The 25,275-nt window shown below is 46.9% G+C and overlaps 1 protein-coding gene across 1 annotated transcript in view; it reads left to right on the top strand.

Moving 5' to 3' along the window:
- The window catches only part of LRCH2 (leucine rich repeats and calponin homology domain containing 2), a 973,671-nt gene that overhangs the window by 456,223 nt on the left and 492,173 nt on the right, over nt 1-25,275 (top strand). Inside the window, exon 10 of the mRNA XM_078688532.1 lies at nt 19,888-19,955. Coding sequence (XP_078544658.1) covers nt 19,888-19,955 — 68 coding nt within the window. The remainder of the gene's footprint in view (nt 1-19,887; nt 19,956-25,275) is intronic.

Genomic DNA, 25,275 nt, shown 5'->3' with positions numbered 1-25,275 from the left:
TGGCATGGTGCACAGCAAACGCTGTGGATCCCCTTTCTGACCCTCTTTCCAGGGTCCTTCTGTTCGTTCTTTATTTGACCCAGCAGGGCTCTGCTCTGGGCACTATCAAGGGATTGGTTCTGATGCTCGTCCATCACCACCCCCTTTTGTACCGCTTTTGGCCGCCATAAGTGTGGCAGGGTATGCTCAGACGTGAGTCCCTTGCTCACTTTGCCACTGAATTCAAGCAAGCCGGGCTGAAGACGGCTGGAATGCCAGAAACCGGTCCTCGGAAGCTTGTTTCCGGTCCAGGGAAGGCATGGCTTGGCAGTTCGGGCTGGACTGTTCCCATGAGGCACAGGGTCAGACTGATTTGCATATAGCCATGTCTGAACAGGGGTGGCAGAGTGGGCTAAAGAACGGTGATGGATCAAACCCAGATCTTTTGACTGGGTGTGAGTGTTTGATTGGTTCTGATGCTCCGTCCATCATCACCCCCTTTTGTACCGCTTTTGGCCGCCATAAGTGTGGCAGGGTATGCTCAGACGTGAGTCCCTTGCTCACTTTGCCACTGGATTCAAGCAAGCCGGGCTGAAGACGGCTGGAATGCCAGAAACCGGTCCTCGGAAGCTTGTTTCCGGTCCAGGGAAGGCATGGCTTGGCAGTTCGGGCTGGACTGTTCCCATGACGCACAGGGCCAGACTGATTTGCATATAGCCATGCCTGAACTGGGGTGGCAGAGTGGGCTAAAGAACGGTGATGGATCAAAACCAGATTTTTTAACTGGGTGTGAGTGTTTGATTGGTTCTGATGCTCCGTCCATCACCGCCCCCTTTTGTACCGGAATTTCCAAGGCAGCACTCGCTCAGCGACGCTTTTCGTCACTAGTGGAGCTGCGGTCTGTTGTATGCCTTTCCGCCTATTCCACTTCTGCCCAGAGGGCTGAAGAAGATTCGGCACGACCGGGCCCAAGTTATCCTTGTAGCTCCGGATTGGGCACGAAGATGCTGGTATCCCGAGCTACTCAGCATGGCTATCGGTCCCCCGATCCGACTGCCTCTTCAGGAGGATTTTTGTCGCAGCAGCATGGGACGGTCCTCCACCCGAACTTGTCCAGCCTTCACCTCCATGCGTGGAGATTGAGCGGCGACAGTCAGTTGACAGCTTTGGACCTTCCTCCCGAAGCCTGTAATGTCATTCTGGCAGCCAGGTGTCCCTCCACTAAGACGTAATATGCCTGCAGGTGGAACAAATTTGTGGCATGGTGCTCAGCAAACGCTGTGGATCTCCTTTCTGACCCTCTTTCCAAGGTCCTTCTGTTCGTTCTTTATTTGACCCAGCAGGGCTCTGCTCTGGGCACTATCAAGGGTTATCTCTCGGCCATTTCCGCCTTTCTAAGGCTTCCAGATCAGCCTTCTCTTTTTAAGTCCCCGGTTGTTAATAGCTTCCTGAAGGGTATTACACACACCTTTCCTCCTGTGCCTTTCATAATGCCTCAATGGGACTTAAATCTTGTCTTGACCTATCTGATGAGCGCTCCCTTTGAGCCGCTTCATAACTGTCCCTTACGTCTTCTGACTCTAAAGACTGCTTTCCTGGTAGGTATTACCTCTGCCAGAAGAGTGAGTGAGCTCCAGGCTCTTTCTTCTGAACCTCCTTTTCTCTCTGTTCATCCGGACAAGGCGGTTCTGAGGACCTGTCCTTCTTTCTTGCCAAAGGTTGTCACATGCTTCCACATCGGGCACACCATCACTCTGCCCACCTTCTTTTCGCCTCCACATCCTTCAAAAGAGGAAGAGAGGCTCCACTGTCTGAACCCAAAAAGTGCGCTCTCCATTTATCTGATGTGCACACAACAGTACCAGGTGGATGACCAACTTTTTGTTGGCTACGTGGGCTCCAAAAAGGTCGGGCCGTGCACAAACGGACCATCTCCCGTTGGGTCGTTCTGTGCATCAAAGCATGTTACTCGTTGGCTAAAATGGAGACTCCCGTGGGGCTGCATGCCCATTCTACCAGGGCAACGGCAGCCACTTCTGCCTTGGGGCGCGGCGTCCCCTTGCAGGACATCTGTCAGGCAGCTACGTGGGCCTCGCTGCACATGTTTACCAAGCATTACTGCCTTGACAGTCAGGCCTGGAGAGACGGCTTCTTTGGCCGTTCTGTTCTCCGTGACTTTCTGGTAAGAAGGTAAGGAATCTATCACTAACGTGTCTCTTTCAGATGCACATGTTGCTACTTGTGCAACAATATATCTGTAAGGGACATTAGTTAGTGATAGATTCCTTCCCGCCCCACCCATCCGCCCCGTTCTGCAAACTGATTTCTAGGGTCAAGGTCATCCCTTTCAGGGCCTAGTTTCATGGCACCAATGGTCAGTTTCTTGCATGGCTCTGCGTTCCTGGTGCGCATAGTCGTGTACAGAACTGAATTCCGCGTGCATGGGTGGCGCCTAAGTAGTCTCTGTGTCGTCATCTCAGCGCTTTTGACGCCAACGACGGATGCTGAGCCACACGACTCCACCTTCCGACGCACAGGGGTACTGCTGACAAAAACTTTCCGGATCCAGTCTGACACCTGGGGATATTCTAAGGTAAGGAATCTATCACTAACTAATGTCTTTTACAGATACATCGTTACAGAAGTAGTAACTTGTGCGTATAGGTGTCACCACAGCGCACTGATGTCAGTTCTTTTCTTTTCACACCAGTCAGTGTAGATCCAGAAATAACTACCTCCAGTCACTTTTTCACTGCCCTTTTTCAACTTTTTGTCCACGTTTTTACTTGATTTGTCTCCAGGTGTTGTAGGGATGCCCATAAGGAAGGCTGGATTCAAGCCCTGTGGTGCCTGTCACTGGCAAATGGCAGTGACAGACCTGCACCTCACCTGCCTCTGATGCCTTGAGGGCAATCTCAATGCAAAGACCGGCATTGTTTTTCGCCCCTCGTGCCCCAAGGCTTTGAGGGAGTGATCCCTAAAGCTCCTTTCCCCTTGACATGTGACACCACGACAATCTCGATCCCAGTCGAGACGAAGGTCGTGGAGCCATAGATATTCATTGCACTCAAAATCGTAGTACTCCGGTAAGTCCCACAAAAAGTAGAAGAGCAAGAAGTCACCATGTCTGTCAAAGGGATTCCCAAATAACGAGTGAGTGTCTTCACTCGAAGGCCTGGCTCCTTGTTTGAACCTGCGCCTGTGCCGTCACTGTGCCTCCCTGAGTTTCTGGGAGCCAGAACGACCCCCGTCCAACTCCTGGAATCCTATAAGGCAATGCACCTCATATTTGGGTGGCCCGTCCACACTGGAGGTTCTGGAGGGGCCCTTATTGGTTCACTGCTGGTGGGTCGACCCTCGGTGCCAGTCAGGCCCCTTGCGTCTGTAGATGGTTCCAGACTGGCAATAGTTGTGTTACATCGACCTTCCCAGACACCGGTGCCACTGTCAATGCCATCCCTATTCTTATCCCTGACTCTGACATGAAGCCAGAGGGATATCATCCGACAATGACTGGAGCCATTCCCTCCAGGCCAGAGCCTGGGCCCAGTTCCTATGGGCTAAGACCTAGGGAAAATTGGGAGGGGCCACTGACCCTGAAGAATACCAGCCCCTAGACCCGAATACGGACTGGTGTGAGGAATTGGCGGATGACAGTGGACAAGACTCTTCCCCAAATACTGGCTTAGTCTCACCTCTGACTGCGGCTACAGAAGAGGTTGCCATATTTGCGATGGTGGTGAGGCGGGTGGCCGAGGTCCTGGACATTGAGTTGCCCTCCTTGGCATTCAGGACTAACGTCTTGCTGGAGGATATTCAATGGGAGTCACTCCTTCAGAACCGCTTCTCTCATTTGATGAAGCCCCTATGGACGTCCTGCTCGGGGTCTGGCCCAAGCACTGCACAGGTGTTCCTGTGGAAAGGACAATGGCCAGCAGCCATCTCCCTGCACCAGGGGACCTTTCTTTCCTCACCCAGTACCCTATCCCTGGAGAGCTTGGTGGTCTAAGCCTCCACTTCCTGTGTAAATCCTGGTGCATCCCCTTGCACTCCAGCAAATAGGGTATCCAAATGGCTGAACAACGTGGGTAAGAGAATGTTTTCTTATGCCATCCTGGCATTGTTATCTGTGAACACCGTATGCCTTTTTGGCTGTTACTCCCATTCCCTTTGGGATTCGGTTGTGCAGATGCTTCCTATGTTCCCAGAGGAGACTTGTGCCATACTCTCACAAGCTATGACCGATGGGAGAGGCGCAGCTAAGTTTACAATCATATGTGGGCTGGACAAGACAAGACTCGCCAGGCAGAGAGGTTTCTTTGTCGGTGGCCTTTCGGCGCCATGCCTGGCTGAAGACTGCTGATTTTTCATGGGATATCCAAGCTTCGCTTCAGGACATGCTCTTTGATATCTCCTGTCTCTTATGAGACAGGGTGGACGCAGTGCTGGAGCGCTTCAAGGACAGCAGAGCTACGACCAAGTCTATGGGCCTTTCCAGGCCCCCCCCCTCCTTTCAACCTGTCCGCCTATTGCTCCTTTCTTGGCCGTGGAAGGTGTTTCCAGCTGCATCTCTATCCGCCAAGCCACCTTGGCATGCAAGCTTCCCACAGACCACATGACACAGCACCAACAGACCCTGTTGGTCAGGCAGCCAGAGGTTAGTCAATTCTACCATGTCCTGGCAGCTGCAGTCTCCAAGCCTGTTAAGTGTACCCTGCGACCATCTTGGGCAGCCATTGGGCTGCAGGATCCTCCATCACCTGCACCCCTGGAGGTCAATAGCCTATGAGAGGCTGGGCTCCCAAGAATGTCCGAAAGGGCTGCTTCCTTCCCTTAGGGACTACCCCTCCACCCATACCACCCACTTACAACAGGCTGAGGGAGGACAATTTCTCTTTATTCCATCAGGAAGTAGCGGATCTCTTGGCCAAGGAAGCCATAAAGAGGGTGTCGGCATCAGAAGTAGGTCTTGAGTGCTATTCTCACTACTTTCCTGTGCCCAAGGAAGATGGAGGCCTTCATCCCATCCTAGATGTCTGCCCTCTCAATTTCTTCACCAAAATGGAAAAACTCAAATTGCTCATGCTCGCACAAGTCCTGTCTGCCATGACCCCCGGGAGACTGAATGGTGGTGTTGGACTTGTAGGACGCTTATTTCCATATTCCTGTCCTGCCTGCCCATAGACGTAACCTGTGGTTCACAGTAGGCCATTAACACTTTCAGTTTGCTGTGCTCCCCTTCAGCCTAACCAATGCCCCTTGTGTGTTCACCAAGGTGATGGCTCATCTGCAGAGATGAGGGCTACCAGTCTTACTCTATCTCGACTACTGGCTGTTGAAGGCCGGCTCTTCCCAAGCAGTCGTCTTCCCTCTTCAGACTACAGCTGACCTTATCCACTCACTGTGGTTCACTATCAGCGTGCCCTAGTCACACCTGACCCCTTCTCAGATGCTCCCTTTGATCCAAAATTGTTCTGGACATTGTGCTGTTCCGGGCTTAGCCTCAAGAACAGTGAGTCCAGGATATTATGGCAGGTATCGATGTTTCAGCCGCTATCTTGGGTTTCGGTGAGACTGACTCTGAGGTTGCTGGCCCTCATGGCCTCCTGCATCCTGCTTGTGACACATGCCTATTGGCATACGGGGGCTCTGCAGTGGTACCTGAAGTTCCATAGGGGGCAGCATATGGGGAATCTCTCCAACATAGTCCAGATCACTGAGGGCACTGTAAAAGATCTACAGTGGTGGTTAACGAACCACGATTGGACCAACGACAGACCTCGCTCCCTACTCCAACCAGATCTGACAGTAGTGACAGATGCTTCACTCCTGGTATGGGGCGGCCGTCTGGTAGAGGTGGTGATCAGAGGATTCTGGTCTCTGGTGCAATCCAGACTCCACATCAACCTGTTGAAGCTTTGAGCAATCCGATGGCTTTGAAAGCCTTTCTACCCTCCATCAAGGGGAATCTAGTGCAGGTGTTCACAGACAGCACCACTGCCATGTGGTTCTGCAACAAACAGGACGGTATGGGGTCGTGGACCTTTTGTCAAGAGGTCGGGCACCTCAGCACATGGCTGGAACATCAGGGCAATTCCCAGGTGGTTCGATACCTGGTGGGCTCTCCGAAGGCCAGAACGTCACCCGAAGATGCTTAGCGGATTTCAAATGGCGTCTCCATCCAGAGGTGGTACAAGGTCTCTTACAGCAGTGGGAAAAGCCTTGGTTAGATCTGTCTGCAACCGCAGAGATCCACAGTGTCAGCAGTTTTGCACGCTCTATTTTCCGAAGTGGCTCTTGATCGGATACGCTTTTCATCTCGAGCGGAGCTCAGGCCTCCTGTATGCCCCACTGCCTATATCACTCCTCCTCAGAGTTTTCAAGAAGATCAAGAAGATCAGGAATTACCGGGCTCAAGACATCCTTGTGGCTCTGCACTGGGCTTGGAGTTTGGTATCCCAAGCTGTTGAGCATGGGCATCAGTCCTCCGATCAGGCTGCCCCTTCGGGAGAATCTTCTGTTGCAGCAGTAGGGGAGGGTTATCCGCCTAAACCTGTCAATGCTCCGCCTTCATTCGTGGAGATTGAGCAGTGACAGTTGACAGCTTTCAACCTTCTGCCCGAAGTCTGCAATGTTATCTTGACAGCCTGGTATCCCTCCATCAAGACTGTATACGCCAGCTGTTAGAATAAATGTGTGGCATGGTGTGCTGAGAAACAGATTGATCCCTTAACGGTTCCCCTTTCCCGGGTTCCTTTGTTTATCCTTATCCTAGCCCAGTAGGGCTTTTCATTGGGCACTTTGAAAGGTTGTTTATCTGAAATCTCCGCCTTTCTGGGATTCCCAGATCAGCCCTCTCTCTTTAAGACACCAATTGTGAATAGGTTCCTTAGAGGTCTAGAACACGTGTCCCTCAGCTCCCTTGTTATACATCAATGGGACAATACATTGGTTCTTACTTTCTTAATGTGCACTCCCTTGTAGTCGCTTCACTCTTGTCCTATTAGGCTGCTCACCATCAAGACCGCCTTTCTAGTGGTAATTACATCTGCCCTTATGGTCAGTGAGATATAGGCACTATCCTCATAGCCTTCCTAATTTTCTTTCCCTTCACTTACCTGTTGTGAGGGGTGCTCCCCCTGCCCCGGTCCATCGCGGCTGCATTGCTGTTTGTGTGGAGGGCAGGGCGCCATCTTAGGTCAGTCCCTGAGCCCGGCAAGACCACAGGCTGCGGTCTAGCTGAAGGAGGGGCTAGGCTACATATTGATCATGCCCCCTCGGATGCGCACAGCGGGCGCCCCGCTGGCGCCGAAGGCGCGCCAAAGGAAAGCCCGTCTGCGCCTGTCCGCGGCCGACCGGGGCAAGGGGCAGGGAATTCTGCCCATTTAATCTCCTACACGGCCTCTGCTCTGACTCTTCTCCATGACCAGTGGCCAATTAGTTCTAGCATTCGAGCCCTGCTTGGCTCACTGGGGGTCTTAGCCCCAGGACCTCTTTCCCTGAATTCACAGTCCCCTCTGTAATAGCTCCCCCGCCTCCTTTCTCTCCCGAACCACGAGGTCCTTTATTCCCCCCGGCCAGAGGAGCAACTAGCTCCACTTTGGTACTTAGTTACTAAAACACCCGCTCCCTGGTTAAACACCAGTTAGAAATCTTTCAGTTACTCGATTCGGATAAACCTGCCATACTTTTTGTGACAGAAACATGGCTCACTGTGGAGTCAACCCCAGACATTCTAGCGGCAGTACCCCTGGGCTATTATATTCTTCAAGCCAACAGACCCCCGGAAGGCCGGGAGGCGGGGTTGTAGCCATCATTCATCACTCACTTAGGTTCTCTGCCTTGACTGTTGCTGATATACCTTCAGTTGATTGTCTCATTTTAAAACTTGAATCTTCCCTGTCCCCCTCATTTGTGTTCTTGTCTATCGCCCCCACAACACATGCCTGGTTTCCCCTCACTGTTTGGCACATGCTTTCCCAGCTAAATATCAACAACTCAAAAGTACTGATTATCTGGGATTTTAACTACTGGCCCACAGACGCAAGGGAGAGCTCTTGCTCGTCCGACTTTACTGACCTTCTATCTGGCATGAACTGCATCCAGCATATACAGTCCGCTACGCATGTTAAGGGACAAGTCCTAGATCAAGTATGGACGTCCAATCTGGACATTTCCCAACCGCTCATCTGTCCATGCCCATGGTCAGATCATTATATTATTACGTTCTCTTTGGCCTGCCCCCCCCCCCCCCACACAAAACTGGCCTCCATCGGGAATCACATGGCTAGAAGCTGGAATAGAGCCAATCTTAATGAGTTTTATACCTTACTTAGGGCCTCTCCCCCCGCTGAACACAACTCTTTCGAAAGTCAGGCCACCAGCATTAAACTCTGGCTTGAATCAGCCAGTGACATCATAGCCCCACTCAGACGTATTAAAGTAAAACGCCCCCATGACGCCCAGAAATGGTTCTAGGATGACCTAAAAAAATAAGAAACTTATACTTAGGCAGGCTGAACGCAGCTGGAGACGAGACTATGCCCCTGGTAAAAAAATCTTATTCATGACACTGCTCAAAGACTATAAACAAGCTATTCTCCAGGCTAAAACTTCATACTTCTCTTTGAAGATTACCAACTCTGCTACCAAGACCAAAGATATATTTTCCATAGTTGAGGAGCTCTCAAATCCTGACTGAGTTACTATTAAGCCCCTTCCCTCTCAAACTCTCTGAGATTCCTTCAACTCGTACTTTATGGATAAGATCGCTAAGATCAAAAGCAGTATCCCTTCCCCCACACCCCCCATTAGGCCTGCACCCACTATTAGAAATACCCAAATAGTGGATGAAATACCTCCGATATCCGAGGACGAGTTCGTTGCTATCTTAAAAAAGGAAGGCTCCGGCTCCCCCACAGACTCTTGTCCTTCTCACATTCTACAAGCAGCTTTTTCCACTTGCCCAAGCCCCCCCTGGCACTTCTTAACAACTCCCTTAGACTAGGTTTAGTTCCAGACTCCTTCAAGACAGCTGAAGTCGTTCCCATCTTAAAGAAACCTAACGCTGACCCCTCCCTATTGAGCAACTTCCTTCCCATCTCGTTGCTCCCTTACCTTAGTAAGGTGCTCGAGGCCCACGTCACTAACTTCCTTAGTTCATTCATTGAACATTCCCAGTTCTTCGACTCGCAACAAGCTGGCTTCAGGCCAGCTCACTCTACTGAGTTAGTCATTCTCTCAGTTATGGACTCACTTAGGAGGGGAGCGGACCTCAAGATCTGTCAAGCATTAGTGCTCCTGGATTTGTTGGCGGCCTTTGACACGGTCGACCATAACATCTTAATCAACCGTGTCAGCGACGCCGGCATCCAGGGGTCGGCCCTCAGGTGGGTCTCCTCCTTTCTTAGCAATCGACATCAGGCTGTCCGCCTTTCCAACTTTTCTGCGGAAAAAGTTAAGCTGACATGTGGCGTTCCCCAGGGTTCTTCCCTTTCCCCCCTTCTTTTTAATTTGTACCTGACTCCCCTTATTCGGTCCCTACGCGGGAGTAAGGTCGCTGCTTTTAACTGTGCAGACGACATCCATCTGGTCTTCGAGATTGATTCCTCAGACCATTAACTTCCAGTCCACTATGTGCCTCATTAATAATTGGATGGAGGTCAATCACTTGAAACTCAATCCCGACAAGACTGAGCTGATCTTGACCGGAGGCATTTCCAACCCGTGGAACTCTAATTTTTGGACCTCCAACCTCAGCTCCCCCCCTTCCCCGGCTGAATCGGCCAAAAGCCTGGGGGTTATTATTTGTAAAGATCTCTCTATGAAGTCTCAGATCAGTGTCGTGGTGTCCTCCTGCTTTTTCCATCTCCGCAGAATTCGCAAGATCTCTCGCTTTTTAACCACAGAGGCTCTAACCCTGGCTCTTCTGGCCCTGGTCATCTCCCGTATCGACTACGCCAACTCACTCTATGTTGGCATTCCGGCCTACCAGCTTCGCCGCCTGCAGCTGGTGCAAAATCAGGCCGCCAGACTCATTTTTCATCAACCTAGATACCACCATGTCCGCCCTCTGCTTAAAAGCCTCCATTGGCTCCCAGTGGTCAAACGTTGTGAATTTAAACTAGGCTGTATTATCTTTAAAGCACTGGCTGGCCTTGGTCCATTTTTTATTTCTTCCCTGCTTCACCGTTATTTTCCCCCTCATAACCTTCGTTTCTCCCGCTTGGCTCTTCTTACAACCCCTACCTTTCGTTGCAAGAAACATGGAGGCCTCAGATTCTCCTTTCTCGCCCCCTCCCGTTGGAATTCACTTCCGGTTGAATCTAGATTAACCACGTCCTACCCCCACTTCAGATCCCGGCTGAAAACTCTATTGTTTTGCCAAAGTTACGAGTAACGCACTATCTACTCATTTCATCCCCACTGCCGATCTTTCTGTCTCTTTCCCGCTCACAGCGACATGAAACCGTCTGGTGTACGTGCGTTTTAAAAATAATTTTAACATAACATAACATATTTCTCTTTGTGTCCCCAAAAATCTAGTCCTTCAAACTCAAGCTTCCTTATTGCCGAAGGTCATCACCCTGTTCCACGTAGGTCAGTCCATCACTTTGCCTACTTTTTAAGCTCCGTCTCGCCCCTCTAAGGAAGAGGAGGGACTCAGCTTGACCCAAAAAGAGCATTGTCGTTCTACCTTGACTGCACAAAACCATTCCAGATGGACAATCAACTCTTTGTGGGGTATGTCGGAGCCAAATAAGGGAAGGCTGTGCAGAAACAGACCATCTCCCGATGGATTGTGGTCTGCATTAAAATCAGCTACGCTTTGCCCAAGAAGCAACTCCCAGAGGGTTTGCGTGCTCATTCAACCAGAGCAAAGGCTGTGAGTACTGGGTTAGCACCAGTGCTTAATTTGTGCCGGTGCTTTCCGGTGCTTAGCACCCGTACCTAATTATCAGGACCGGGTCTACAGTACACACGCTGACGCACGTAATTGATTTCAATATAAGTAATTATTACTTGCTTCGCTATCGCTACGGAACTTGGCAGTGGCACAGACAGTGAGTAGCAGTGTTACTGTTGAACGAACTCTCAAGTGTTACTTCTTGTCCGACTCCAGAGACACTGTAGTCACTTCACTTATTCAGTACTGCACACTTCTTTAAGACACTGTTCTCTCTCAATGATGATCAGATTCTTTCTGATCTCACTGACTGGCTGCTCGCTATACGCTCTAAATGTTGCGGTGTCGCTGCCGGGGCCAGCCCAGTGGGCGGGACACTGTTGGCCAGGGCTGTATTTTGGTTCTCGGGGGTTGGGGCTGTGCGCGGCAGCGTGCGCACTGCGCAGATTTTTAAAGATTATTGTGGAGGATTGATTGTGCATGCGCCTTAGTGCCATACCCCAGCATGTATTGGGGTATGGCACTGAGGCGCATGTGTCATCGTCATTGTGGTGGTGGTTGAGGTTCCATCAACGCAACAAAAGTGCGTTCACTCACTGGCTCTATTAACCCGGCCGGGCGACGTTGTGAGCCTTGAGTTGCCAGGATCTGGCAAAAGCTGCACCAGGTGATACAGGACCTCCTGGCAGGCCTAAGGCAAGCCGTAGTCAATCAAACAGACACAGACAGTTAGCTGAGCAGCAGCTGGCAGTGCACAGAGAGAGTCCCAGCCAGTCCCGAGTCCCACGGCTACCCACGTCCACTCAACTGGTGCCCGGCGCCACTGTCCCCGGCGCCGGGCCGTCCCGTCCACTGTCCCAGCCATCCCAATCCGATCCATCCAGTCCACTCCCAGCCAGCCCAGTTCGTGAAGTGTGTTGCGGGCACGCCTCTGAGCTAGTCTGTCTCTAGGCACTGTACAGTAAATACTTGGCAATCCGCCTAAGATGCGTTTCTTCTGGGTGCTGCTCGTCTCCACGCACATTTGATGTTGATGTTGATGTTGAAAGTATTTGTAAAGCGCACTGTGACCAAGCGGTTTCCTGGTGCTAGGGGTTGATAGTGTCAAAAGGAGGAGGCAGCCAGGAGTTTACAGATTTGTATAGGCTTGGGTAAACAGATGGGTTTTTAGCGCTTTACGAAAATGCAAATAATCAGTTATGGATCTGAGGGTAAGTGGGAGACTACTCCAGAAACGGGGGGCAAGGATGGAAAATCTAGTGCCACCAGTTCTGGATTTACGGAAGCGGGGGACGGTGAGGAGGGCCTGACTGGAGGAACGAAGGTTACGGCAAGGGTGATAATGGGCAATCAAGGAATTAATGAAAACGGGGGCAGTGCAGGCCCGAGCCCTAAAAACTAGACATCCCATCTTGTAGAGAGTTCTCTGCAGGATGGGAAGCCAGTGAAGGGATTTGAGTAGGGGAGTGGCGTGGTTGGACCTGGGAAGCCGATGAATAAGACGGGCAGCCTCATTCTGGATGATCTGGAGGCGCCGGAGTTCATAAGCAGCGATGCCCACATACAGGCAGTTCCCATAGTCCAACCGTGAAAGAATCATGGCCAAAACAATTATTTTAAGGCCATCGGTGGAAAAAACTGAGAGATTTTACGGATTACCTAAGGGAAAGAAAGCAGGATGATACAACAGAGCTAACCTGGGGACGCATGGAGAGGTCCTGACTGATTTTAATACCCAGGGTTCTAACTGTCCCCGAAGGGACCGGGGGGGGGGGGTTGGGGGGGTGGGTGGGGGGGGCGAAGATGGAAGGCCAAAAGGCAAGTCCAAAGACTGGCGGCACCCCCAGTCAGGACCAGCTCAGTTTTGTCCGGGTTTAGCTTGAGATGATTTTGATTCATCCATTTGGAAATAAAAATAAGTACAGATTGGAATTTAAGGCGAGAATCAGGGCCAGGGGAAAGATCAAAAACAAGCTGAAGGTCATCTGCGTAGTTATACACAGAGACCTCCATGTTAAGCAGAGAAATGATAAGGGGATAGATATAAAGATTAAAAAGAAGAGGGGAGAGGGAGGAACCCTGGGGAACCCCACAGGGTATAGGCCGGGGGGGAGCAGAGAAACCAGAGAGACAAACGGCCTGCGTCCTGCCCTGGAGGAATGAGGAGAGCCAGGAGAAGGCGGTGCCTTGGATGCCCGCTGCCCTGACACGGTCGAGAAGGATGGAATGGTCGACCGTGTCAATTTGTACAGAACAGTGTTAACTGAGTGACAAGTAAGCATATGCTCGCCGAGTAGTGTTGTGCTTTAAAAGGTTTCTTGCGCTCTGAGAAATTATTGTATTTGCACAGTGCATTAATGTAAGGCTCACCTTCATCAGTTGTTCACTTGTGTTTTCTTGTCACTAATTTAACAATGTCCTCTACAAACCTGCGAGAATACTGGTAGCACCAGAGAAAGTTAAGCAAATTTATGCAGTTAGCCATGGATTTACAGCGCCTAGGCTCAGCCTGACCTGTGCCCTGCCATGTGGGAGCTTTCGGTCTTACGCATTGGCATGGGTGCAAGATGTGCTTGCAGGCAGGGACACTGACAAAATTGGAAAAAAAGGTTCTGTGTGTTTTATTTCAGTCAAAATATCGACACATACATAGAATGAAAGCACACAAGGCCTCTTATATTATTATTATTATTTCCATTTGGTTAATAACCCCATCCATGAAAGTTGAATTTGTGGCTCCCCCTTACATTTTAGTGAGCTTTGAAGCAATGAATGATTCTCAATGGAAATTGTGGAGCCAAAACCATCTTTGGCGACAATGTAAAAAAAAAGCAAGAGTCCATCAAAGTCCGGGATATTTAGCCTTAGAAAATGAAGGTTAAGTTCCTCAAAAACGTAAACATTCCCTGTCTTTTCCTTAAAGAATCAGGGACCCACCTAGCTATCTGTGGTGCAGCCGGTGCATAGGCACCGGGACATAGAGGTGGGTCAGGTGTGCCCATCCTGCCTGCACCGGCTGAAGATATTTTAAAGGACGCCGGCTCAGATTTTTGTTTCTTTTTTTTAACGCAGCGCTACTGTGGTCTTGTTAGTTCCTTGTCTACATTTCATTTACAGGGGAAATGGAACCAGAGGAAAAAAGAAAAGTAGAGAAGAGAAAAGAAAAAGGAAAATGAGGGGGTGAAATATAGATACGAGAGGAGGAGCGGAATACAGGACTGAAAAGAAAAAGAAGATACTGGGTGGGAGGGATCAGAAGTAAGATAAGGACGAGGAAAAGGGGCAAAGAACGACCTAGAGAATGGGTCCAGAAATAAGGATGTCATATTTAACGGAGATGAATGAGAACCTAGTAAGAGAGAGAGAGGAGGGAAGTGAGAGATGGAAAAAGAGGATAGGACGGATAGAGTGAAAAGGAGGAAGAAGCTGAGAGGGTGGAGGTATAAAGATAGGCAGGAGAGAGGAAAAGATGGGTAAAATGAGGTCCTTGACGATCGGTAAGCAGGGACACATCTGTTACGTAACTTAACGTGTGTATTTGTAAAGCACACGCTCACCCAAGGGCATCTTGGAGCTGAATAATAATTATTCATTGTTACCAACTCAATGGTACTCATTTTATCGACCTTGGAAGGATGAAAGGAGTGGGGTTTGAAGCTGTGGCCATGTGGTTGAACACAGGCCCCTATAGTGGGCGCATTAGTCGACTCAGCCACCAGACCCGCCATTACTAGTGCACAGACACCTGGTCTAGGTGTGAGGGGCCCACTGCACATCAACTGTCTGTTTTTCTTTTATATCAAGCCAGCATCAGAAAGGGTCCATTTCCTTGCCTGCATTATATTCGGACAACATATTCTGTTTCCATACCATAGTGGTCAGCTTCCCACTACGAACTCGCTGGGTGGCAGGCATGGACCCTCATTCAGATTTTAAACTCCCCTCCAAGAAACTCTCCCAGATAAAGCGATTTAGCCTCATGCCCTCTATCAAGCAGTTGCCCCTCCATTCCATTCCTGATCCCAAACAAATAAATGAAATGTTATAGCCATAACTCAATAAATAAGACACAGTCACATAACAGAGAAAAGGCCAGCACACACTGCGCCTACCGCATCTTCATGGACTGATTCAGACCATGGTCTTTCTGTAAGGGAAAGGAAATCACAATACCTATTAGAAAGACACTAGGGACTGCTGATGACGTCACAAGGTCATACCAAGGACAAAATGTTGGCGATAAAAAGGCCACTAACAGTGTATCACATCTGTCCGGACCTGGAGATAGCTGGGAGCAGGAAGATGCATTTATGTTTTGGCACGGTTTCAAGCGTTTAGACACTACTAGTGTCTAAATGCTTGAAACAGTGCCAAAGCTATACGTTTTAAAGTAATGCAGGTGTTCAAGTTTTCACAAGTGCAGGTAATGTGAATAATATATAATGCACATATGGACAAGACTGGAACTCCTACTCAATGTACCGGTCACCATCTTACTCTGTGGCTCATTTTCTATGTTTGTCCTTAGTGTGACGTTTGCATTTTTCTCAATCTTATGACTACTTCAGTGATGTAACTTTGAGAGCAGCACCATCACTCTGAAAGTTGTTCCACCCCCAATGGCTTGGGTGCCTTTCTTTGACATTTTCATACTTTCTGGCCTGGCCCGGGTGCTTTTGTGTGACGTTTCTATGCTTTCTGGCCTGGGTGCCTTTGTGTGACATTTCCATGCTTTCTGGCCTGGCTGGGTGCCTTTGTGTGCCATTTCTATGATTTCTAGCCTGAGTGCCTTTGTGTGACGTTTCCATGATTTCTGGCCTAGGTGCCTTTGTGTGATGTTTTCATACTTTCTGGCCTGGCTGGGTGCCTTTGTGTGACATTTCTATGTTTTCTGGCCTGGGTGCCTTTGTGTGACGTTTCCATACTTTCTGGCCTGGCTGGGTGCCTTTGTGTGACATTTCTATGTTTTCTGTCCTGGGTGCCTTTGTGTGACATTTCTATGTTTTCTGGCCTGGGTGCCTTTGTGTGACATTTCTATGCTTTCTGGCCTGGGTGCCTTTGTGTGACGTTTCCATACTTTCTGACCTGGCTGGGTGCCTTTGTGTGACGTTTCCATACTTTCTGACCTGGCTGGGTGCCTTTGTGTGACGTTTCCATGTTTCCTTGTCTGAGCACTTATGAGTGTCAGAGTGTGAGATTTCCGGGCTTTCTGGCCTGGGTGCTTATGTGTGACATTTCCATGGATTATGGCCTCTCTGGAATGGATGATTTTGTGTTACTGTGACACACATTTCCATGCTTTCTAGCCTGAGTGCTTATGTCAGGTCATCATTTACGATTTACTATGCTTTGAAAGTTGATACAGTTTAATATGTAATGGAAAATGTGTTGTGCACCATTTTGGTTTTTCTTTTTGTAAAATGTTTTTGAGGGGAGAACTCTTCTTATGCAAACACCTCTGGCAGTTGTTAAGCTTGCTGCGCTCGCTTGCTATGCAACGTATGGGGGCTGATGGAACAAAACTTGCCAGGGCTGCTTTGGGTTCCCAGTCCTGCTCTGAGTGTCAATTAATTAATAATGTTAGTGAATCAGTGTGTAACTAACTCCGCACACTGCCACCTCACCTTGCTTTTGTTGGAATACCGGAAGCCAAAGCTTAAAAGGGAGGCAAACTACTGACAAAAAGGCTGAGTATAATACACTGATTAGCGAAGTGAACATTTTATACAAACAGTACTGGCCCTACCTGTTCTTTATGGTGAAAGTGATATTGAGTCTCTGTGTAAAAGATTCAACATTGCCGGTCGAGAAACCATACGTGCTTACAGAGAGTTTAAGGAATCTGGAGGAAAATAAATTAAAAGGCACTTCAAGGAGCTTTTGATGACCTTACACACTATTGCTATCAGTACTGCAGAATGTGAGCGGGGCTTTTCTCAAATGAATCTTATTTGCACATCTACAAGAGCATCGTTACCCACTGAAACAACATTTTCTTTAACCCGTTGCATGCTGCCGTTGGCCGTCGCTAGCACTTCCTTCGTAGTGCTGCGCACGTCCAACGGCCGACACGGCCCCACCCGCGCACGGAAATGGGTTAAGGTTTTTAAATCTCGTTGGCCCACCATTGAAGAGATTCAACTCCATCCCCTATGTTTAGTCATGGCTTCCAAAAGGACAAAGAGCAGCTAATGACACTAGGAGTAAAGAAAGGAAAGAGGAAGACCTGGAATGCACAAGCAATTTAGACTGTTTGTGGACATTTCTAGAAAAAATGTTGCTAGCCAATTCTAACTGACAAAACATGTAATTGCAAGGTTTTTGTGTGTTTTTGGATAATTAATTATTGTTCTAGGTTATATAGGTTATTTATTTGCAATTATAACACTTTGTTTACAGTGTCAATTTATTTAATATTTTGTTATATCTATGTCTCTTCCTTTTTTGGATGTTATATTTATTGTTATATTTTATATATGTTATTTATTTTGTTTTTATAAGACAATACTTTTTTTGTTTTTCATTTTAGAACATGTATTTATTTCACTGTATTTGTCTATATTTTAGTTTGAGTTGTTTTGTCTTTATTTATTTATATTTTGTATAGTACTATGGTCATTTTGCACTAATGGATATGACTTGAGATACGGAAATTCAAACTGCCCAGCCAGCCACTACCTATTCTTTTGGCCTAGGTACCTATAGGACTTTTTGGGGGAGTTGACATTTTTCTGTGCTTTGTTAATATACAAATCTTTAATTAAAAAGTCATATTTAGAATATATATATGCCTCTATTCTAATCTCTGTCTTGTCTGCATGATACAGAACTACATTTGGAAACACCAGTTATGTTCCATGTTTTTTACTATTAAGAATGTCTAATAAATGCACATATAGCTCCATGTCAGTGAGTAAGTTATAGTAACAAGCCCAATTGTTAATCATCTAAATGTAATCGCTTTAAGGAAATACTAACTCTGCTATTTATGAATCCCAAACCCCTTCGGCACTGGAATGACAGTGACTCCTTCAAGTGTATTTCATGATTCTATTCAGCTTATCTGTTCTGTTTTGACTAGTGTTTGTTTTCACAACATTTTGGTTTATTTTGTCACATAAGCTATTTAAAAGTTGTATCTTTGATCTCATACACTCTATTAAAAAGGTCATACCCTACCCCAGTATTGTCCTTTCCACAAATCAGTACATAGAGCACTGGAATTATTGTCCCTTTTCAATGCATTAGTTATTTTATCTAATTTATTCCAAAATTGTGCTTTAAAAGCTTTAAAAATAGAGGAAGTGGGTGGAGCCAAAGAAAAGTAGATATGGCCTCCGACAAAGATTTGAGCACCTGCACTTCAGATTTTACAAATTAAGCACTTAGCCCACGGAGTTCCGGTCCTGGACATCTGCTAGGCAGTAACGTGGGCCTCGCTGCACATGTTCACCAAGCACTACTACCTGGAAAGTCATGTCAGTTGAAATGGGCAATTCGCCCGTTCGGTCCTGCAGGACTTTTTCGTTTAAATCATGTTTGCAGACCCTTCTCCGGGAAGGTAGTTCTTGGGATAAGGATGAACAAGTGTCTTGCTTTCGGTAACTCCGTATCTGGTAAAGATTCCATCTAGCCGTAGATTTCTTACTCATCGACCCATTCTTCGTGCTGTGTGAACAGATTTCTAGGGTCAAGGCTTTTCCCTTTCAGGGCCCTAGTTTTCCACATCAGTGGTCAGACCTTCTGCCTGGCCAGGGCCTTAATTACCATACTCACCTCCTGGATCGCTATTTCACCTCCCAGGGAAGTAGCTGCTGATGTTTGTCATTACTTGACAAGTCACTGTCTGCTCAATCCAGCAAAAGGTGCAAGTCAATGTTAGTACTCCGGGTCTTCAGGTATCGGGAGTGGGAGGCTGGGCAAACACAATCAGCACAGTAGAACAGACTATTGAGGTAACCTAGGATGGCCCTCTTGATCTGTGTCTTCCTCCATAGGACAATGCAGACTCCGATGGGTTATTCCCTTTGGCAACTTTGTGGATTAGACCCAGGTCCTCCAATGCATGTTCCAGGACTTAATACACAGTAGTGCGGTAATATAGACCAGGCAGCCACCGCCACCGGTTTCTCCCTACCTCTTTGAATTCGTCACTCTGCTGCACCTGTCACCCCTCGTGTGTAGGGTCCCGCCTAAACTACCGTTGAGCAGTTGGAGGACAGGGAACCGCAGGGCGTGGAGAACAGAAATTTACTGTTCTGTTCGGATGCCGTTCCCATGCGGGTCACCTCCCCGCAGCATGCAGCTCCGCCTCCCGCTCAACTGGTTCCCAAAGTGTTGGTATTCCACATAATGTGCTCCCTTGCTCCTTTTCTGATTTGCTTCTTGTTGAGCTGTTGTGCGGAGGATCTCTGGGTTGCCTCTACCCTCTGGTAGTGGTACATAAACCTGAGAAAACTGTGAGCCAGCACCCCCAAATGTGACATGTTGCTCTCTACTGAAGAAAGACAAATATCCGAAAATGTGTCTAGAGATACACAGCACTGGCTGCACCAGCAGTGCAGAATACCTAAGATTTTCAACTAAAGTGAGTGTTACGCACTGAATTTACCACAATGCACCTGAGCAAATTGTGTGTTGGTACGCCAGGCTGTGTGCTCTCTCCAACTTTTGTCAGTGCCAGGTGTTGGTTAAGTTACGGTACAAGCTTTGCACTGGCTGCTGTTCCTCAGCTCTCTTCCATGTGTAGACCAAGTTACTGAAATTCTCTGAGTTTGCAAGAGGTTCAGCACACAGGGCATTGTTTTTGAGACCAGTGGTGAGTGCTTCAGATGGAACTTGTGAGCCAGGAGTACAGCATTACTCTTGGTTCTTAGTCCACATACACTTAAAATAGGCACTAGGCCTTTTTTGTGAATGCCTAATATTGGATAGAAAACTATATAAATTCTGTAATATAGTTATAATAGAGCCCATGATTACTGTTGTTTTTTTGTATTTAGGAACGAGTAAAGCATTTGGAAAGGTCGCTGAAAAATGAAGAAACTGAAGAGTGGGTGGAACAAAAAAGGTAACTCACTGTGCTATGCTAAAATACTTCGAAACGTATTGTTTTAGTTTGGAAGCACGTTAATTTTTATATTAACAATTCAAGTTAATGATGTTCCTATCATCAACCGCATTTTCTCGTTGGGATAATTGTTTAGTGCCAAAATTGAGTCATAGATGTATGTATATATTATATGTTTTGGTGCTTTGATTGCACAAAGTCAGTATTATAAAATATAGGAAAACTTGAAATATGGTATTTCATGGTTCCATGTGAAGTATGGATTTCATCTTTATAGTAACAGCTCCCAAACCACTCTACAGAGCCTTACCATTGTCTGGGGTACTGGAATCATGTGGCATGTTGGACCAAATTATGTGGCAAGGTTATCAAAATTATGGGGTCCACGGTGCACATTATGCCTCACGTTATTTGGCAGTATTAGCTTCATCCATTTTAGCTAGAAACAAGGGGGCCTATTAAGAAAGGTAAAGTTGGTCAAAAACTTAAGCTTAAGGTAAAATTTTACTTTTCTATGCATGCCAGGGATTCACAAAGGGAAAATGTATATGGGCTGGTGTAAAGCCATATACAAGCGTGGAACTCTAACACGGGTGCACCGATCTCCGCACCCGTACATCCTCTACAGGCAGTTGAACATGGATGTTTGAAGCTGTGGCTTGCCTTGAAAGGTTGTGAACGCTCACAAATATGGAAGCTCATCAGCATTCCCAAACTATCATCCATCTCATTGGCATCCTGGAAACAGAAGGAGATTTATACTTGCAAATATCTGCCTTAGTTCTAATTTCAAGGAAAACCGTTTGGTGAAGCAATTTGGCAAAGACTTTTATCAAGGGGAAAAATCTTTTCTAAGCAGACCAACAACAAAAGAGGGGTGGGGAAAGGGTGTGGAAACATAAGTTCAGAATAGTGTTATGCCAGTGGACACCTGCACCAGGCACAGCTTTCTGTGCTAATTTTAATGGGAATTGTGAATTCCAAAAAGTTGAAATCTGCACCTGCTCTGCACATAGAAGTAGATCTGTGGATGCAAATGTACTACTTTACTTGTGATTAGTAACCAGGGCTTTTCATGGAATCCCCAAAATAGTCAAATTATGTGGCAATTGCTGTCAATCTATAATTTATGTGGTTAACACTGCAGCCATTAAACTCACATTCCAGTCATTGCCATTGATAGCTGTACTTTGAAGAAAACTAACTACTCCAAATAAACATGTAATATAAAAAATACATAATGAGTAAGATAGTCCTAGATTGCTTTCTTGGGCTACTGGTGACGTTTAGTACCAAATTGGCCTTCGGCCGCGTAGATTATTTTGTCACCGGAATATGTTATACTGGGCCATTAGTCTATTTTGACTAATTTTTGGAGTCTCACTACATGGCATATGGAAGTAGTTAAGAGCTGACACAGTACTATTTCCCCATGCTGGTCTCCTTCAAAACGAAAATACAAAAGGTGACAAAGTAAATAAGAGTCAAACGAAACAAAACCAATGGATCCTGTATGAAACCGCTCTCGCCAAAGAAATTGTTTGAGAAGAGCCAAGTGCAGGCCCTGCATCTCAAGCCAAGCATGCTTTGCAGTTGGGCCACCAGGGCAGACTTTGATTAAGTTCTTCCTGCTAGAAGCACTTAAACTTAACATTGATCAGGTTGGACATCATTAATAAAACAGCTGCTTAAAAGAAAAAATATGATAGAGACTTCTAATTACAGATTCCTCACCATTTGAGTATTCCTAAAGGAGCCGAATGGATCTGGAAAAACTTCAACAGTACACCTGAGTGTTGGTAGGTGGCGCTGGCAGCTCCACATCAACATCATTCTGGACTTAACATGTACGGGCCTTCATATGTGTAACCCTTTGACGATGACATCAGTTTTTTTCTATCCGCACAAACAGACATGGATCCGGAGCTACACCGTATTTCATTAAGATAATTCTTAACAAAACTTCTACTGAAGGGAAATGTGTTGGCTCCTAAATTGGCAGGGATTAAACCCTGTATTAAATGTTGCAAACAAATGTCTGTGACTGATCCGCTTGTGGTGCCTGGGGGTCGGACCATGATTCCAAGGCCAGCAGAGATTAATGCAGCCCAAAAACCATTCAAGACCAAAAAGTGAGGCTCTTAGTTGCAAACCACCATAAGACCCTGCGCGGGATGGGTCAAGTTCTAAAGGTAGCTCCCGGTCCTGGTCTGGTGTGTTGTGCTTTGAAAGTCTTCTTTTAATTTGTTTCTTTTGCTTTTTCAGCCTGGCTGATTTCAGCCTGGCTGATGAGGTGTGATGTCCTGAAACCGGTCACAGGATGGTTGTTTCGGATCCAGGGAGGACCTGGCTTAGCAGATTGGGCTGGACTGTTAGCATGAGTAGCAGGGTTAGGACTGATTTGCATATGCCTGGTTCCAAACTGGGGTGGCGTGGTGAGCAAAAGAGCGATGAATTAAACCCAAATTGTTGTGACTGGGGGTGAATGTTTGCATTGTTCAGCATTCCGTCCATCATTTCTTTCTTTTGCGTTGCATGTCTTTCTGCACTCAATCAAGGTGAAGCTAGTGCATGCGCCCACGGGTAACACCACCACCATGTGGTACTGCAAGAACAGGGCGGGTGGGATTCTGGTCCCTGTGCAAGGAGGCTTTGCGCCTCTGGACATGGCTAGGCTGCCAAGTGACTTTTCGGGTAACACACCGCTGGCTAGTTTCATAAACGCCAGAGTGGACGAACTAAGCCACCCATGCCTTGAGGTTCATGAATGGTGGTTACACACTGAAGTGGTGCTGGGTGTTTTCTGCAAATGGCAAAAACCCTGGATTGATGCTTTTTACCACCACAAGAATGCACAATGTTAGCAGCTTTGTGACTTGGAGTTTCCAGAGCGGAGGCAGTTAAGTGCTTTCGACCTTCCTCTCTAAGTTGTGGATGTCATCTTTGCAGCCAAGCGCTCAACCAAACCTGTACTAGAATACCATTTGGATAAGTTTGTGTCCTAGTGCGCTGCTGAACAGATCAACCCACTCCATGCCAAACTGTCCTAAGTTCTGTTGTTTGTGTTGTTTTTCCCTTTTCCAGCAATGTGTTCCTTTGGGCACTGTTAAAGTGTAACTGTCGGCTCTTTTGGCCTTTTTACAGTTGCATCATTATTTAAATCACCTGTTGTGAAGTGTTTCTCAAATGATTACAACCTATGTCCTCCCCCCTTTTCGGTTTCGTATGCTCCAGTGGGTCTTAAATCCATCTGCCTGACGATTGAGCGTGTTACAGGCCCCGTCTGTTACCCCACCTGACACAACTTTCTACTTAGACAAGCTGGTGCTATGGACTCGAGCCTCCTTCCTTCAGAAGTTAGTAACTCTTGCATGTTGGCCAGAACATTACCCTTTCTGCATTCTTTGCTCCACCTCATCCCTGTGAGGAGGAGAAGATACCTTAGCAGCTTGATCCAAAAAGAGCTTTCAGTTTCTACATTGATTGTGCCAAATAACAATGGGTGGACGATCACCTCTTTATCAAATTTGCTGCAGCAAAGGAAGGCAAGGCACGGCAGACAAGAACCATTTTGTACTGGATCATACTTTGCATTAAGATCTGCTATGCACTTGTCCAAAAGCAGCCCTATGAATGTTTGCAGGTTTATTCTACTAGGCTGCTTGCTGTTCTGGAAATTTGATAGACTGCCACATGGGCAGCACTCCATGTAGTCAGGAGGCACAAATGTCTAGACAGCCATGTCTACCAAGAAGAGCACTTTGCCCGCTCTGTCCTTCTGGACCTTTTGGTTTGAGCCAGTCATAAACCCACCTCCTGGAGGTATCGCTCTGGTATCTATTCAGAAGGTGAGGAACTTGGTTAGAAGTCTCTATCGGAAGAACGAGTTACCTTCGGTAACGCTCTTTATGGTGTAGACTCTATCTAACCGCAGATTTCTCATTGAACATCACACATGTCTGTTCAGTGAACTGGACTCTATACATAAACAATCCCAATTTAGGAATCTGCACACTGTTCAATTCCTATCTGATTTTGGCCTTTGCTCCTGCGGACTTAGTCTAGAAAGCAAGTGATGTCAGCATGCATGGGTGGATATAGGCCTGCACACATCACATCTGGCGCAGAACGACAGTAATGTGGAGCCGCTGGTGCCACTTGCCGCAACTCAGGAGTACTAGAAAAGATTTTCCAATTCCAATCTGATCCCTGGTGAATATTCAAAACTTGAGGAATCTGTGGTTAGAATCTTTACCAGGAAGAGAGTTATCAAAGGTGAGTAACTCGTTATTAATAGGGTAGGAGAGGCTGTGGTATTACGGCCAGAGCTGCCGACATTGGAGCTGAGGAACCATATTCAAGTCTCAGTGTTTGCTCAACATCCTCCGCTTAACTTAATCTCCTTGCGCCTTAAAAAAAATGTAATATGTCCTTGTGTAATTTAACTGGTTTGCGTGTAAAGTGCTCTAGTACTTTTGGGTTGAGTTTGCATTGTATTACTGTATTAAAAGACCAAAAAAGCTAATGTCATGAGACTTGTGTGTAAGTAACGAGGGGGACCTTGCCACATGTTAATAATGGGCAGACCTAGGCACCATTTAACTGGGTATCTAAGTAACAAACAATAAAAACAAAGTAAAAACTGTCATAATTATTTATCAAAAAAGCATTGATTGTCATTCATGTTGGATGTGCTGTAAAAGAATGTACTTTTCTTATGATTTTGTGGATCTCTACTGATATCTGCCAGTTAATAACATGATTGTAGGAACCCTGTTGATACAACAGAATAGTCTGGAGGTAATTTGAAAAGCCTGTCATTAATAATTGGCAAGACACAAAAGAAAACATGAACACGTACTTCACACTAAATGCTGTTCACTGGCTTTCTGTGTAAGCATTGAAATTGCACACTCAGGCTAATGAACGTTTAGCCATCATGCTTGCAGCACTGCTATAATCCTGCTTTTACAGAGGCAAGTAGCACATGAAAGACATATAACAGAAGATTAAAGGTTTGTTACAGCAGAAGGAGAGCCACATTTACTGAAACAGTCAGGACTTGATGAAGGAAAAAAGGAGTGTTGGGGAGCGTGTTGGAGATGAAATAAGAAGTTAACTTTGCAGTGAAGAAGTACAAGGGAGGGACAGTGCCTCCAAAGTCTCACTAGAATTTGATGACACAGGTTACTGCACATACACAGCTCTTCAGAAAAGAGATTTAAAGTTCCCTGAACAAGTCAGTATATTAAAATCTACGAGTGGTGCATAGAGTTGCTACTAATGAAGATGTCCTGCAAAAGTTGGCACTGGCAAGAGA

This window comes from Lissotriton helveticus, chromosome 4_1 (genome assembly GCF_964261635.1).
Source record: "Lissotriton helveticus chromosome 4_1, aLisHel1.1, whole genome shotgun sequence".
Lineage (NCBI taxonomy): Eukaryota > Metazoa > Chordata > Amphibia > Caudata > Salamandridae > Lissotriton > Lissotriton helveticus.
This window is presented reverse-complemented; position numbering and strand designations above follow the sequence as displayed.